Genomic DNA, 13,826 nt, shown 5'->3' with positions numbered 1-13,826 from the left:
AACGAGATCACATCATTAGGAGAATGATGTGATGGACAAGACCCAATCCTAAACATAGCACAAGATCGTATAGTTCGTTTGCTAGAGTTTTCCAATGTCAAAGTATCTTTTCCTTAGACCATGAGATCGTGTAACTCCCGGGTATCGTAGGAGTGCTTTGGGTATACCAAACGTCACAACGTAACTGGGTGACTATAAAGGTAGACTACGGGTATCTCCGAAAGTGTCTGTTGGGTTGACATGGATCAAGACTGGGATTTGTCACTCCGTATGACGGAGAGGTATCACTGGGCCCACTCGGTAATGCATCATCATAATGAGCTCAAAGTGACCAAGTGTCTGGTCACGGGATCATGCATTACGGTACGAGTAAAGTGACTTGCCGGTAACGAGATTGAACGAGGTATTGGGATACCGACGATCGAATCTCGGGCAAGTAACATATCGATTGACAAAGAGAATTGCATACGGGGTTGATTGAATCCTCGACATCGTGGTTCATCCGATGAGATCATCGTGGAGCATGTGGGAGCCAACATGGGTATCTAGATCCCGCTATTGGTTATTGACCGGAGAGTCGTCTCGGTCATGTCTGCTTGTCTCCCGAACCCGTAGGGTCTACACACTTAAGGTTCGGTGACGCTAGGGCTGTGAAGATATGTATATGCAGTAACCCGAATGTTGTTCGGAGTCCCGGATGAGACCCCGGACGTCACGAGGAGTTCCGGAATGGTCCGGAGGTAAAGAATTATATATAGGAAGTGCTGTTTCGGCCATCGGGACAAGTTTCGGGGTTATCGGTATTGTACCGGGACCACCGGAGGGGTCCCGGGGGGGCCCACAGGGTGGGGCCACCTGCCCCGGGGGCCACATGGGCTATAGGGGGTGCGCCTTGGCCTATATGGGCCAAGGGCACCAGCCCCTATAGGCCCATGCGCCTAGGGTTTCCACAAAGGAGGAGTCCAAGTGGTGGAAGGCACCTCGAGGTGCCTTGGGGGGGAGGGAAACCTCCCCTTGGCAGCCGCACCTAGGAGATTGGATCTCCTAGGCTGCGCACCACCCCCCCTTGGCCCTCCTATATATAGTGAGGGAGAGGAGGGACTTGATATACCAGCCCCTGGCGCCTCCCTCTCTCCCCGTTACGTCTCTCTCTCGTAGTATAGGCGAAGCCCTGCTACTGTGACGCCATGCATCCACCACCACGCCGTCGTGCTGCTGGATCTTCATCAACCTCTCCTTCCCCTTGCTGGATCAAGAAGGAGGAGACGTCTCCCGTCCCGTACGTGTGTTGAACACGGAGGTGCCGTCCGTTCGGCGCTTGGTCATCGGTGATTTGGATCACGTCGTGTTCGACTACATCATCACCGTTCTTTGAACGCTTCCGTGCGCGATCTACAAAGGTATGTAGATGCATCCAATGACTCGTTGCTAGATGAACTCCTAGATGATCTTGGTGAAACGAGTAGGAATTTTTTTGTTTTCTGCAACGTTCCCCAACATAAACCCCCTTTGGAAACCGTGTTTCGTGTGTGACCCCCTTGAACCACTGTCGGGTCTTTCGATATGCGAGGCATTTGTGATCCCATAAAAGGTTGGCGCGATGAATTATGGGGGTGACTTAGAGCCCTCTTGAGGCTGATGGCGGTGATAGTTGCTTAGAGCCTCTCACGTACGCGGGAGCCACTAGAGTCGGGCAATGTTGTGTTTGTTGATTTGGTTTTCTACCAAGGTTGTGTCTTGCCAACCTCTACGGGTTTGGATATGAGTTTATCCATATCCGGTGAGTTGAACCCCGTTCCCACTTTTTCACTCATTGTTTCGTGCCTTGATGTTCCCCTCGCGGCGGCGGTCATCAAAAAATCCTACATGGGCAACCCAGTTTGTGAAAAAAGGAAATAAACAGAGATAATGGAAACCAGGTTGTAGGTTTTTTCCATTAAAAGTAAAGAAGTAAAGAAGTAAAAAAAGCTCTTGATCCAGTGTGATACTATGTGATGAGTTTCTTTGTCAAGCATGCTAGGGAGAAGGAGAAATGGTTTGACTCCGCATCTATTTGGCAATGTTTTTTTCTTCGGGTCCATAATTGTTTGAAAAAGGATGTGGATGGTTCTTATTCAGCGAGCCTTATGACCGTTTGGGGGCGTTTGGAAGTGTCATTATAGTGAGCACTTTCAGTCGGAAGGTGATCAAACCCCCTTTTGACACCGGGTTTCATGTGTGAACCCCCTTGAACCACTGTCGGGCCTTTCGGTATGTGAGGCATTTGTGATGCCATAAAAGATTGGCGTGATGGATTCCGGGGTGACTTATAGCCCTCTTGAGGGCCATGGCGGCGATAGTTGCTTAGAGCCTCTCACATACGCGAGAGCCACTAGAGTCAGGCAATGTTGTGTTTGTTGATTTGGTTTTCAACCAATGTTTTGGCTTGCCGACCTCTAGGGGTTTGGACATGGGTTTATCCATAGATATGTAGTGATTTGAACCCCGTTCCCACTTTTTCACTCACTGTTTCGTACCCCGTTATTCCCCTTACGGGGGCGGTCATCGAAAAATCCTACACGGGCAACCCATTATGTGTAAGACAAAAAGGGAAATAAAACAAAGATGATGGGAAACAGGTTGTCGGTTCTGTCCATTGATTTTTTTACGGGCATCGATTTCGCGTACCGGCAGCATTACTCATTTGGAAGATCGAAGACGCACGAGCTCGCCCTGGTGCCGGCTTCTCATGGCATGGATGCCCAGTGTGGTCGAGCCCGATAAAACCCACCAAATCCAAACTAAAACACATGATATAATGCAAAGAAGTAAAAAAAAAAACCTCTCGATCGTGTGTAATACTATGTGATGAGTTCCTTTGGCAATAAAAAAATACTCCCTCCCTGCGTTCCTAAATATAAGCCTTCCTAGAGATTTCAATAAATGAAGTATATACGGATATATATAGACACAGTTTAGAGTGTATATTCACTAATTTTGCTTCATATGTGGGTCATATTGAAACTTTTAAAAGGACTTGTATATATATAGGAACGGAGGGAGTAGCAGAGACGAGAAGAAGAAGGAGAAGACTGCTCGTTGTCGTTGGCAACTTGTGTAGGCACCGTTTGAATCGAGCAGAGCATGCATGTGGCGTGCGTGCGGCCAAATCTTGCACTAAATCCTCACTCGCTCCGACCGACCGGGAGTACGTAGCGCAGAGTGGAGTGCGCGTGGGAGCTACGTACGTACAGTACGTGCGTGCATGCATGTCATGTGGATATATGCGCGCGCGCGGGAAGCAGTGCGAGAGACCGTTAGGGAGGAAGTTATACGTGATGACGTGCACCTGCCTATTTTGATCCCCCTCCTGCAACACAAACATACTCACTCTCCCCATATTGCCCCTCCCTCCACTCCACCCATATCAACTCTGATGTCAACTCCCCGAGTCCGTAAGTAAAACAATACTTCCTCCGTAAACAAATATAAAAGCGTTTAGATCACTACTTAATGATCTAAACTCTCTTATATTTCTTCATACATGGAGTACTGCTAAGGCCCCGTTCGAATCCTCTTCTGCTCCTAGCTTCTTTGGCTCAGCGTGTGGAGCTGTCCCGCACGCCGCAGCTCCGAGAAGCCAGCTTCACGAAGAAAACTACCCTTGCAGTGCAAAAGCAAGAAGCGGGTCGAAGCCCGCTTCAAAAACCGAAGGAGACGGAGTTGGACATAATTACCCGATATGCCACCGCCAAGTGACTTCGGGGCAGCGTACCGGTTCGCTCGATTTGTTTCTCTCCTCGACACGTCCTCTCTAAACCACCCAAATGGGCTTCATGCTTGCTTCTTGGGCTCCTCGAGAAGCTGGCCACTTTGGGAGGCCAACGGACTTCCGAACAGCCCTAACCACGATGTCCCTTCCTCCGTCCCCTACAACTGACACCAACTGTGTGCCATTTGGAAATTAGTTTTACTATTTTGGCCACCAGTGTTTAGCTCCCCCTCCCAATCGAGCTAAATCCCGACTGCCACACTAGTTCTTTCTACAATCTGCCCAAAACATCACCCACCCCCTCTCCGGGGTCCAGAGTCATTGTTTCGTTTCGCATCGAACGATCTCAACTGATCAAGACCGTCCATGTGGCTGCTTTCAATCAACGGTTCAACCAAAGTCGTCGCACCCCTTTACATGGGAGCTAACCCGACCAAGAACGCCCTAGCGCATGTGGCGTATCCAGCATTTCTGGGCCAGGTCCGAGACATCAGTGTAGTTTCTTTGTGAGTTCCGAGCCAGGCCGGGCAATTTTCCTTTTATATGATATATGGGCCATTGGAAAATTCCAGTGTGGTCCATGGATCACCAGCCCACCCTCTACATACACCGACGCGAGTTGCCATTCCGTTTCGCACCAGGTGTGGCCTGGCTAAGAGTGTCGACACATCGCTTTTTTGGGCAGCTGTTCGACGGGGATCGTCATCCTATTAATGCGCCGAATGCGACCAAGGATGTCATACTGGCAGTGGCATTTCCAGCAATGGAACCAGGGTGGCAATGAGGCTCATACGGATGATTAATGCGCTGAACACGACCAAAGGATGGTCTACTGGCAGTGGCGTTTCCAGCGATGGAACCAGGGTGGCAACAAGGCTCATACAGATGCTTAATGCGCCGAACACGACCAAAGGATGGTATACTGGCAGTGGCGTTTCCAGCAATGGAACCAGGGTGGCAACGAGGCTCATACAGATGCTTAATGCGCCGAACACGACCAAAGGATGGTCTACTGGCAGTGGCGTTTCCAGCGATGGAACCAGGGTGGCAACGAGGCTCATACAGACGCTTAATGCGCCGAACACGACCAAAGGATGGTCTACTGGCGGTGGCGTTTCCAGCGACGGAACAAGGGTGCCAACGAGGCACATACCGATGATTACTGCGCAAAAGCCGGCCAAAAATGCCCCACTAGTAGTGGTAGAGGGCCAGGGGGCGTCCACCGTTGCGTCATTGCTTACATGGCTAGTGGGGCGGTGGAGATAGAGACATGACTCTCTTGGGAGGGAGGGAATCCCATGTTCCGCGTTCTTGACCCGCTCTCTGAAACAACATCGACCCTAGTCACAATAGGCGCAAGAGAGTTCAAACCCTGCATCTATTGCCGCCTTAGCTGGTTTCGTCCAATATGCCTATTTTAGAACCATCAAAAAAGAAGAGAAACAAGGGATACATTGTACTGTCAATCTCTCTCAGTTGGCTGCATTCACGGTTCACCAACATTGCCCAAATAGAAAATATAAAAAACCATACATACATTTTCACTAAACTATGATTGTGTTCTTGGTCAAAGAGACCTTAGCGAAACTCATTGGTCTTCCTTTTACAGTCTTAGAAGGACCTCTGAAAATTACCTTTCCCAGAACCAACACAAAAGAAAGAAACACGATAAACATGGCACCAACGATGTCTTTGAGCTGGCCGCATTTACGACCCCGAGTCCCACCGATGCCGAAACCACAAGAGACCACACACGCGTTTTCACTGTGACTGGGTTTTCGGCTATATACAAAGAGTCCGAACCCCGCATCTATTGCCACCTTAGTTGGTTCTGTCTGATATGCCTATTCTAGAACCATTGAAAAAGGAAGAAACAAGGGATACATTGTACCGTTGATCTCTCTGAGCTAGTTGCATTTACGAGACACCAATATTGCTCGAATAAAAAATATCAAAAACCACAAACACGTTTCACCATGATTGTGTTCTCGGCCAAAGAGACCCTAGACCAACCCATTGGTCTTTCCTTTTCGCCAAGACGAAGAAATACCCTCCCCCCCCAAGGTTTTGGTCATCAAACGAAATTTCAAGATTTCCCGTGGTTACCAAGTATTTTAGTGCCCACCCGATAAATCTCCATACCGAGCAAAAAATGTCAGTTTTTTTGATTTTTTTAAACACTTGATCGACGGCTGGATTGGGCCTGCCCGATCTAGCCGCCGATCGGGCCCAGATCGAGTAAAGTCGGCAGGATCTAAGTAATTTCACGGGAGTTGGTTCTAGCATGTTGGTAGCAACCTAATCACCTTCTCGATTTTTCGAGAGAGGTCTCTAGTCCGAGTGTTTGTTCTTTCAACTTTGTATTTTTTTTCAGAATACAAAAGTGCAAAACACAAAAATAAAAAGATCCAGAAGTCGAACCCGAGATGTCACGGGCCGTGCAGAGACAAAGTCCCACTGAGCTGGTAGGCACGATAGATACCGCGTAGAGACAAAGTTCCATTGAGCTGGCAGACACGACACAGACCGCGCGGAGACGGAAGCAAGATAGACACGACAGCGGCGGCACCTCTGAGCCGAGTTGGCGCATTTACGACCCACGCGCCCCACCGACGCTGAAAAGGGTCACGCACACGTTTTCTCCCACCCGGCCGTGTTCTCGGCCAGATACAGACCGAAAAAACAAAGAATAAGGACAATGCCATATTAACCATATAACATAGCACAAAAACTAGGTCATGTGTATCCTTTTGAAAAGGCGAGGAGCAATTGTGGTAGGAAACACAAAGGAAAAATTGCATGGCATTGATGGGAAGATTAGGATAAAGATGGAGACCTTGGGGATGAAGGAAGGAAGGAAGGAAGGAGGGGAGGGGCATTTTGGTCATTTGGAAAGAGCAGAGGAAAAAGAATAAACAAACGTCTCCTCTCCTTCCTCCCTCGCTCCGTCTCCTCCATCTCGATCCATCCATCCAAACCCTAGCCGATCCATCCATCCCCGGCCGCCCGATCCCGCCGCCGATCGGCACCCCCATGACCGCCGCCTCCACGGGCGGCGGCGACGGCGGAGGTGGTGGCGGGGGCGCGTCGTCCCCGGCGGCGCCGCGGGCCATGAAGCGCGAGCTGGCCTTCGCGCTGCAGTCCCTCTCAGAGATCACCGCTTCCCCCGGCCGCACCCGCTCCGGCCGCTCCCTCCTCGCCTCCCCCGCCCTCCCCTCCTCGCCCGCCAAGCGGAGGAAGGCCACCGCCAGATCCGAGCCGCCGCCCCTGGATCTGGTCTCCCCGCCCACCCCGCCCCTCGACGCCGAGGCGCCCAAGCCCGCCCCCCACCACGCCGCCGATGGGCTGCCCCTCCATGCGCCCGAGGTAGCTACCTATGACGCTGCCGCCTTGGATGCGGAGCTGCTGCCCGAGGTGCCGCCCTTGGATGCAGAGCTACTGCCCCTGGACGCCGCCCTCGTGCCGGCCGAGGTAGCCAGCCAAGATGCTGCCCCCGCGCCGCGCGAGGCAGCCAGCCAAGATGCTCCCCTGGCGCCGCCCTTGGATGCAGAGCCGCTGCCCAAGGTCAGCCACAACGCTGCTGAGATGCTGCCCGATGTCAGCCACAACACTACAGAGGCGTCGTCCTTGGCTGCTGAGGTGCTGCCCGAGGTCAGCCACAGCGCTCCCGAGGTGCTGCCCGAGGTCAGCCACAACGCTCCCGAGGTGCTGTCCTTAGCTGCCGAGATGATGCCCGAGGTCAGCCACAATGCTGCTGAGGCGCCGTCCTTGGCTGCTGAGGCACAGCCGGTGGCCAACCAAGATGCTGCCGCCGAGGCGTCACCAAAGGCCAGCCACTCTGACGACATCGTCATGGTGGACGCCGAGGCGCAGCTCAATGCTCAAGGCGACGCAGACCTCATGGGCCCCTGCGCATTCCCGGCGCCCATGGAGAAGAAGAAGAAGGAAGAGGAGGGGGATGGGTCCAATGCTGCCGTCCCCCCTCAGCACCAAATGGATGCGCATCCTGCTCCTGTAACAGAGGCTGAATCTGCCGGCGAGGCGGCAACACAGGACACGGGAGTCGAGCCCAGCACTGCTGCCGCACATGCAATGCCAGACGCTGAAGAGGGTGCTAGCATGGAATTGGACGCACCTTTGGCTTTGCTTGAGTTCACTGCTGGATCAAGTGGACACAGTGTACTGGACAGTGTGTTGGCTGATACTCCTATGGCCGCCGAGGATGCCACCATGCCTGCTTCCACTGCCATGGATGCTGAGGATGCCGCCACACCAGTTTCCAGTGCCAAGACCATCAAGCCTAAAAGACGCTTCACACGGTCGCTGCTTGGACTGGACAGAGAGACCGCAGCCAGTGAAATTATAGGAGATGCCTCGCTTGATTTGTCTGCAACACCAGGGAGGAGGTTCACAAGGTCACTGCTCAAGTCAAAGGTGGAGGCGCCTCCTGCCAGCAGCCCGGTTGTGCCTGAAGAGCCCGTTGAAAGCACACCAGAGACCCCTCCATCGGTGACCAAGATGGAGATGAAGATGTCCAAGAAAGTTGCCTGCCTCTCAAAGCACCCAGGCAACACCAGAGATTTGCTCAGCACAGGACTGCTCGAGGGAATGCCGGTTATGTACATCATCCCTAATAGCAAGGTATGGGACAATCAGTCATAAGTTTTATCAACAGTTTCTTGTCTGTCAGCACCACTTTACTCCATTTGAGGATTGCACGAGCCTATCACCGCACCAGTATTTTGTTAAGCTTAATGATATATTAGGTTAGCCGTGTAATCAGTATTCAGGGAGTTTTTCTGTTCAGTTAATACATACATGTGTTTGCTTTTGCCGTGTTAAGTTTGCTAAACCTTGACAATAGTGAATCCATCTGTGACGGAATGCCAGTAGCTTTGATGACACTTTCTGTTATTTGAGAACTTCCAGGTACTAGTTACAATCAAATGTGTGATAACTTGTTGGGGACCAACAGTCTCATCCTATTTGCCTCAGTTTTCAATGCAACACTTGTAGCTATGCCATGTTATATTGTGATGAAGTAGCAATGAACCCCACATCTTGCTGCTCAAGATGCCTTGTGTAATATATAAATATTATCTCTCTTTTTTAGAGCATGAAATTTTAATGCAGTACAATTAATATCAATGTTGTTTGCAAGTTGCAGAAGCCTGTGCTGAAAGGTGTGATTGCAGGTTGCAATATACGTTGCTTTTGTGTTAGGTGTGATGGCTCCAAGGTTAGTACTCCTTCCCTTCAAAAGGAAAAATAGGTTAGTGCTAACTACCGTATCTGTAAGCCGTTGCAGGACACAAAAATGTTTACGTAATGTTGCTCTCCTTCTGAATTTTACAGGCTATTACTACATATTTCTTTGAACTACATGCTGGAAGCAGCAAAAAACACCCTGCAGAGTACATCTACTTAGCAAATGGTAATAGTTTGCGGGATGTGCTGCGTGCCTGTGAAAGTTCTCCTTTGGATTCTCTAGATAAAACAATCCAGTCCTGCATTGATCCCATGCTTACAAGGACCCGCACGAATTGTCTGAACTGCAACGGTGAGACTTTCATGCTTATGTAATTCAGGGAGTTGTAGTAGTTTCCTTTGGTGCCTTTGCTTATGTCTCCTAATGTTGCAGGTGAGCTACCTTCACAAACGGAAGAACAGTTTCTGTGCCATCAGTGTTGCCCAGAGTCGAACCAACCTCAAGATCCTACTTCCCCGTTGGCATACAGCAAGAGCAGTTCCAGGTGTGCAATTTAATAAGCATAATAATGTGCTAGATGTGCTCTTATGTCTAATTAACTAGAGGCCAAGAGCTATTATTTACACTGTTCTATCATAAGGAAATAAAATTTAATGGCTGCAAAATTTGTTCAAGAGCTATTACTTTACACCCTTTTGTTATAAGAAAATAAGTTGTCTGTATCGCTATCTGACAATACTGTTGACTTCTAGTTTGGAACTTATGTTTTATTTACAAATGACATTCCTTTCCATGTTCTGTTTTGGGGTGCCAATAGTCTGACTCCAAGTTCCAAGGAATCTTTGTTGAAGAGGATGTCGGCAAGCAAAGGCGCGAGTACTGGAAAAGTAACAACAAAGTCGGTACTTCTAGTTCTGTTAGTTCTCCCTTTTAGTTTCTCACTATTGAGCACTTAACTCACTGGTCCCTGCTTGGCATATTTTCAGGGATACGGGGCTACACAAACTGGTATTCAAGGTTTTGCTTGACGGTACTGAAGTAACCTACTATGTTGATGGGCAGGTTTGGAGCAAGATCTATTATTTCCTTATTTAACCACACCCTGTGTTTTTTTTTGTTGTTGATAATTTGCACTTGCACTGTGTAGAAAATAATCGATGGATACATCAAGGATCAAAGAATCTACTGTAACCATTGCAACAAAGTGGTGCGGCCCCTTTCTCGTCAAAGCTATTTTTTACTGCGTATCCATTTTTTCCCCTGTGAATTGACCTTTTATGAGGAATATCCAGGTCAGCCCCTCGGCGTTCGAAGCTCATGCGGGCGAGGGATCAAGACGCAAACCGTAAGTCGGCTGCATCCTCTTTTTAGCTTATAACAACCTGCACTTGTCTGCTTGCTCTTATTTATCACATTGCTATCAGGTATGACAACATCTATACGTCAAATGGGGTATCCCTGCATGAGCTGTCGATGAGAATATCAAAAGACATGCAATTGTCGGAACGTGAAACTGATGATCTGTGCAGAGAATGTGGTCTAGGAGGGGATATTTTCCCTTGCAAAATGTGTCCAAGGTCATTTCACCCAGGTAGAGCCTTCCATCTTCCTAAAAGTAACGGTCAATAATGCGCTAAGAGTGGTATTTTTCAGTTATTCTCTCGTAAATGATCACCTCAACCAATCTAATATGGATCTGCTTACTTACAATCTGTAGCTTGCGTTGGGCTGCCTGGATTTCCCTCGGAGGAGTGGTTTTGTGATAACTGCACCATCCTCGTTCAGAAAGAAAAGGCTTTAGCAGCAAATAAGAATGCCAAGGCTGCTGGGAGGCAGGCCGGAGTCGATTCTATTGAGCAGATTTTGAAGAGGGCTATTAGAATCGTCCCAATCTGTGATGACCTTGGTGGATGCGCCTTATGCAAGTGAGTACTATTTGTCCTAAAATGTTGCTAGCTATGCTGTCACTTTCTTTCCTTATTTTTTGACTACTTTGTATTCTTGTAATAATCTTTCCGGCAAATCTTCTTGGTGCAGGAAAAAGGATTTTAACAATTCAGTATTTGATGAGCGCACTGTGATACTCTGCGATCAAGTATGCCTTCTGCATTTCTAGAAATTGCATCTTGATCGTTACTGCTTAAATTCAACTTATGATCCTGATATTAAGACACATTTTTCTTCCATCTTTTTTCTGTGCTGTTCAGTGCGAGAAAGAATACCATGTAGGATGTTTGAGGAGTGAATGGCAGGTTGACCTGAAGGTTAGCACTTAAAAACTTCATCTCCACATTTAAGTTTTTATGTGCATGATATATTCACATGAAACAGACAGTGCTGACATCTTTGGTGGAAGATAACACAGTTAGCTTGTTTATGCTCTGCAGGAATTACCAGAAGGGGAGTGGTTCTGTTGTGATAGTTGCTCTGAGATACGCTCCTCTTTGGACAAGATGATTTCTGAAGGAGCTCAGCCTTTGTCGGAGTCAGACCTTGATATCATAAGAAAGAAACACGAGTCAAAAGGTTTGATCATGGACACCGATACAGAGATCAGATGGCAATTGGTTGCTGGTAGAAGTGCCACTGAAGATGGCAACTCATTGCTTTCTTCTGCTGTCCCAGTTATTCATGTATGCGCTGCATTTTTTTAATCTTGTATGCTGCATTTTGTTCCGCCTCTTACCTCACTATTTTATACTGACTGGTTCACTTGTCTGGTTGTTTTCTCCTTGCAGCAATCTTTTGATCCAATCATCGAAGCCCATACTGGTAGGGATCTAATTCCTGAGATGGTCCACGGGTAAGAGAAGACAACTGTTTCCCAATATTTTGTTCAGTGCCTAGAGTAGAACTGTGTTAAATGGGATTTCTCTTTTCTACCAGGAGGAGACCTAAAGAAGGAATGCCAGGCCAAGATTACAGTGGAATGTACTGTGCGGTCTTAACTGTAGGGTAAGAAATTTTTTATCATTTGAAACAAAAAATTGGCCATACTTTTGCATCCAGTGTTACTGAATTCTGCTTGCCTATCGCAGTTCTACTGTCGTGTCGGCAGCACTCTTGCGTGTCATGGGAGGTGACGTGGCCGAACTGCCACTGGTTGCTACAAGTATGGATCTTCAAGGACTGGTGAGTTTACAGTTGCTGCTTAGCATTATATCATCCATGCATGCAGTCGAAAAATGTAGTTCTATAAAGAGTCTGACCTGTGTGTTATGGCGTATTGATTCCATACTGATTTTTATTTTCTAAAATGATTAATTTTTTGTGCTGATAAAAACAGGGCTACTTCCAAGTGTTGTTCTCATGCATCGAAAGGCTGCTAGTTTCACTGAAGGTGAAGCACTTCATGCTTCCAGCCGCACATGAAGCTGAAGCCATCTGGATGAAGAAGTTTGGTTTCTCTAAAATCCCTCAGGATCAGGTTTGTTTTGCTGTCTGCTATTTTGTTGTGTTGAGATGATGGAGAGAGTAAATCTAATCGAACTGACTGGTTGTGCAGATGGAAGCTTATCTTAACGGGGGACACCTCACCGTATTCCATGGAACCTTGAACCTGTACAAGGCCGTTCCATTGCCTGAATCTTAGCATGGATGTCGAAAGCCGCCCTTTGCTGCTTAATGGAGATATGCTCATCAGACATGTTTGTCATTTGAGGCTCTGCTGGTAACTGTACATAATAAGATGATGAAGCATGGCGAAAAGATGATGATAGTTACTGCAAATCTAAAAGAGGGGAGCATAGAAGATACCAGAAATGTTTGATCCTGTGGTGAAGATAGATGTGGAGATGCTGGAACAGGGGAAATCAGTGGTTCTCTGCCAGCTTTTGTTTTCGTTTTGTACTTTTAGTAGCGCGTTGAGCTGAGCCGCCATGCCGGGAAGCAAGCGTTGCTGTCTTTCGATGTAAATGCCTGGCCGTCTCAGGAACTGCGGAATTTTGAGGCGATGTTGTCTGTTGGGTTGCGGCGGTTGAAATTTTGATCTCCTAATTGGTGGGGTGGCGCGTTTGTAAGAAAGAGTTGGTTTCGTCGGTGTGGTTGTCGAATTTTGATGAGAAATGAGGAGAGATGTGGGGGTTGGATAAATTGGTTGGTTGTTTGTACCTTACCTTGAGAGTTTTTACCTTTTGACTCATGTGTTGGCTTTAGCTTCCTTGTGTGCATTATTACATGTGTGTGGTCGTAGCATCAAAGTGGTGTGTTTTGCTTTGCCCCACATCCTATAGAAAGCAATTTCAAAATGTCGTCTATATTTTGGTTTCTGCGGATGCATGACTTTAACCAACAGTTTACCTTGTTAGGTAGCAAAAAATGTGGCATGAAATTGAGATTTATGTTGTAAGATTTGTATTTTAAAATTTTACAAGCAAAAGGGCCCGTGCGTTACAACAACAACAACAACAACAACAAAGCCTTTAGTCCCAAACAAGTTGGGGTAGGCTAGAGGTGAAACCCATAAGATCTCGCAACCAACTCATGGCTCTGGCACATGGATAGCAAGCTTTCACGCACCCCTGTCCATAGCTAGCTCTTTGGTGATACTCCAATCCTTCAGGTCTCTCTTAACGGACTCCTTCCATGTCAAATTCGGTCTACCCCGCCCTCTCTTGACATTCTTTGCACGCTTTAGCCGTCCACTATGCACCGGAGCTTTTGGAGGCCTGCGCTGAATATGCCCAAACCATCTCAGACGATGTTGGACAAGCTTCTCTTCAATTGGTGCTACCCCAATTCTATCTCGTATATCATCATTCCGGACTCGATCCTTCCTCGTGTGGCCACACATCCATCTCAACATACGCATCTCCGCCACACCTAACTGTTGAACATGTCGCCTTTTAGTCGGCCAACACTCAGCGC

General features: G+C 48.1%; 1 protein-coding gene across 1 annotated transcript; it reads left to right on the top strand.

Annotated features, from left to right (window-relative positions):
- The first annotated feature begins 6,647 nt into the window (after nucleotides 1–6,647).
- On the top strand, nucleotides 6,648–13,114 carry LOC125524430. Its single transcript, XM_048689485.1, has 18 exons — nucleotides 6,648–8,392; nucleotides 8,919–8,990; nucleotides 9,107–9,311; nucleotides 9,393–9,504; nucleotides 9,778–9,858; nucleotides 9,947–10,022; nucleotides 10,108–10,167; nucleotides 10,253–10,305; nucleotides 10,385–10,551; nucleotides 10,678–10,885; nucleotides 10,998–11,055; nucleotides 11,168–11,224; nucleotides 11,348–11,593; nucleotides 11,699–11,763; nucleotides 11,847–11,915; nucleotides 11,999–12,092; nucleotides 12,247–12,387; nucleotides 12,466–13,114. Exons 1-18 carry the CDS (start codon nucleotides 6,785–6,787, stop codon nucleotides 12,550–12,552), a joined length of 3,459 nt encoding a protein of 1,152 aa, XP_048545442.1. The 5' UTR covers nucleotides 6,648–6,784; the 3' UTR covers nucleotides 12,553–13,114.
- Nucleotides 13,115–13,826: the final 712 nt, after the last annotated feature.

This window comes from Triticum urartu, chromosome 7 (assembly GCF_003073215.2).
Source record: "Triticum urartu cultivar G1812 chromosome 7, Tu2.1, whole genome shotgun sequence".
Lineage (NCBI taxonomy): Eukaryota > Viridiplantae > Streptophyta > Magnoliopsida > Poales > Poaceae > Triticum > Triticum urartu.
Note: the sequence above shows the minus strand (reverse complement) of the source record. Positions and strands in the feature narration are given on the sequence as shown.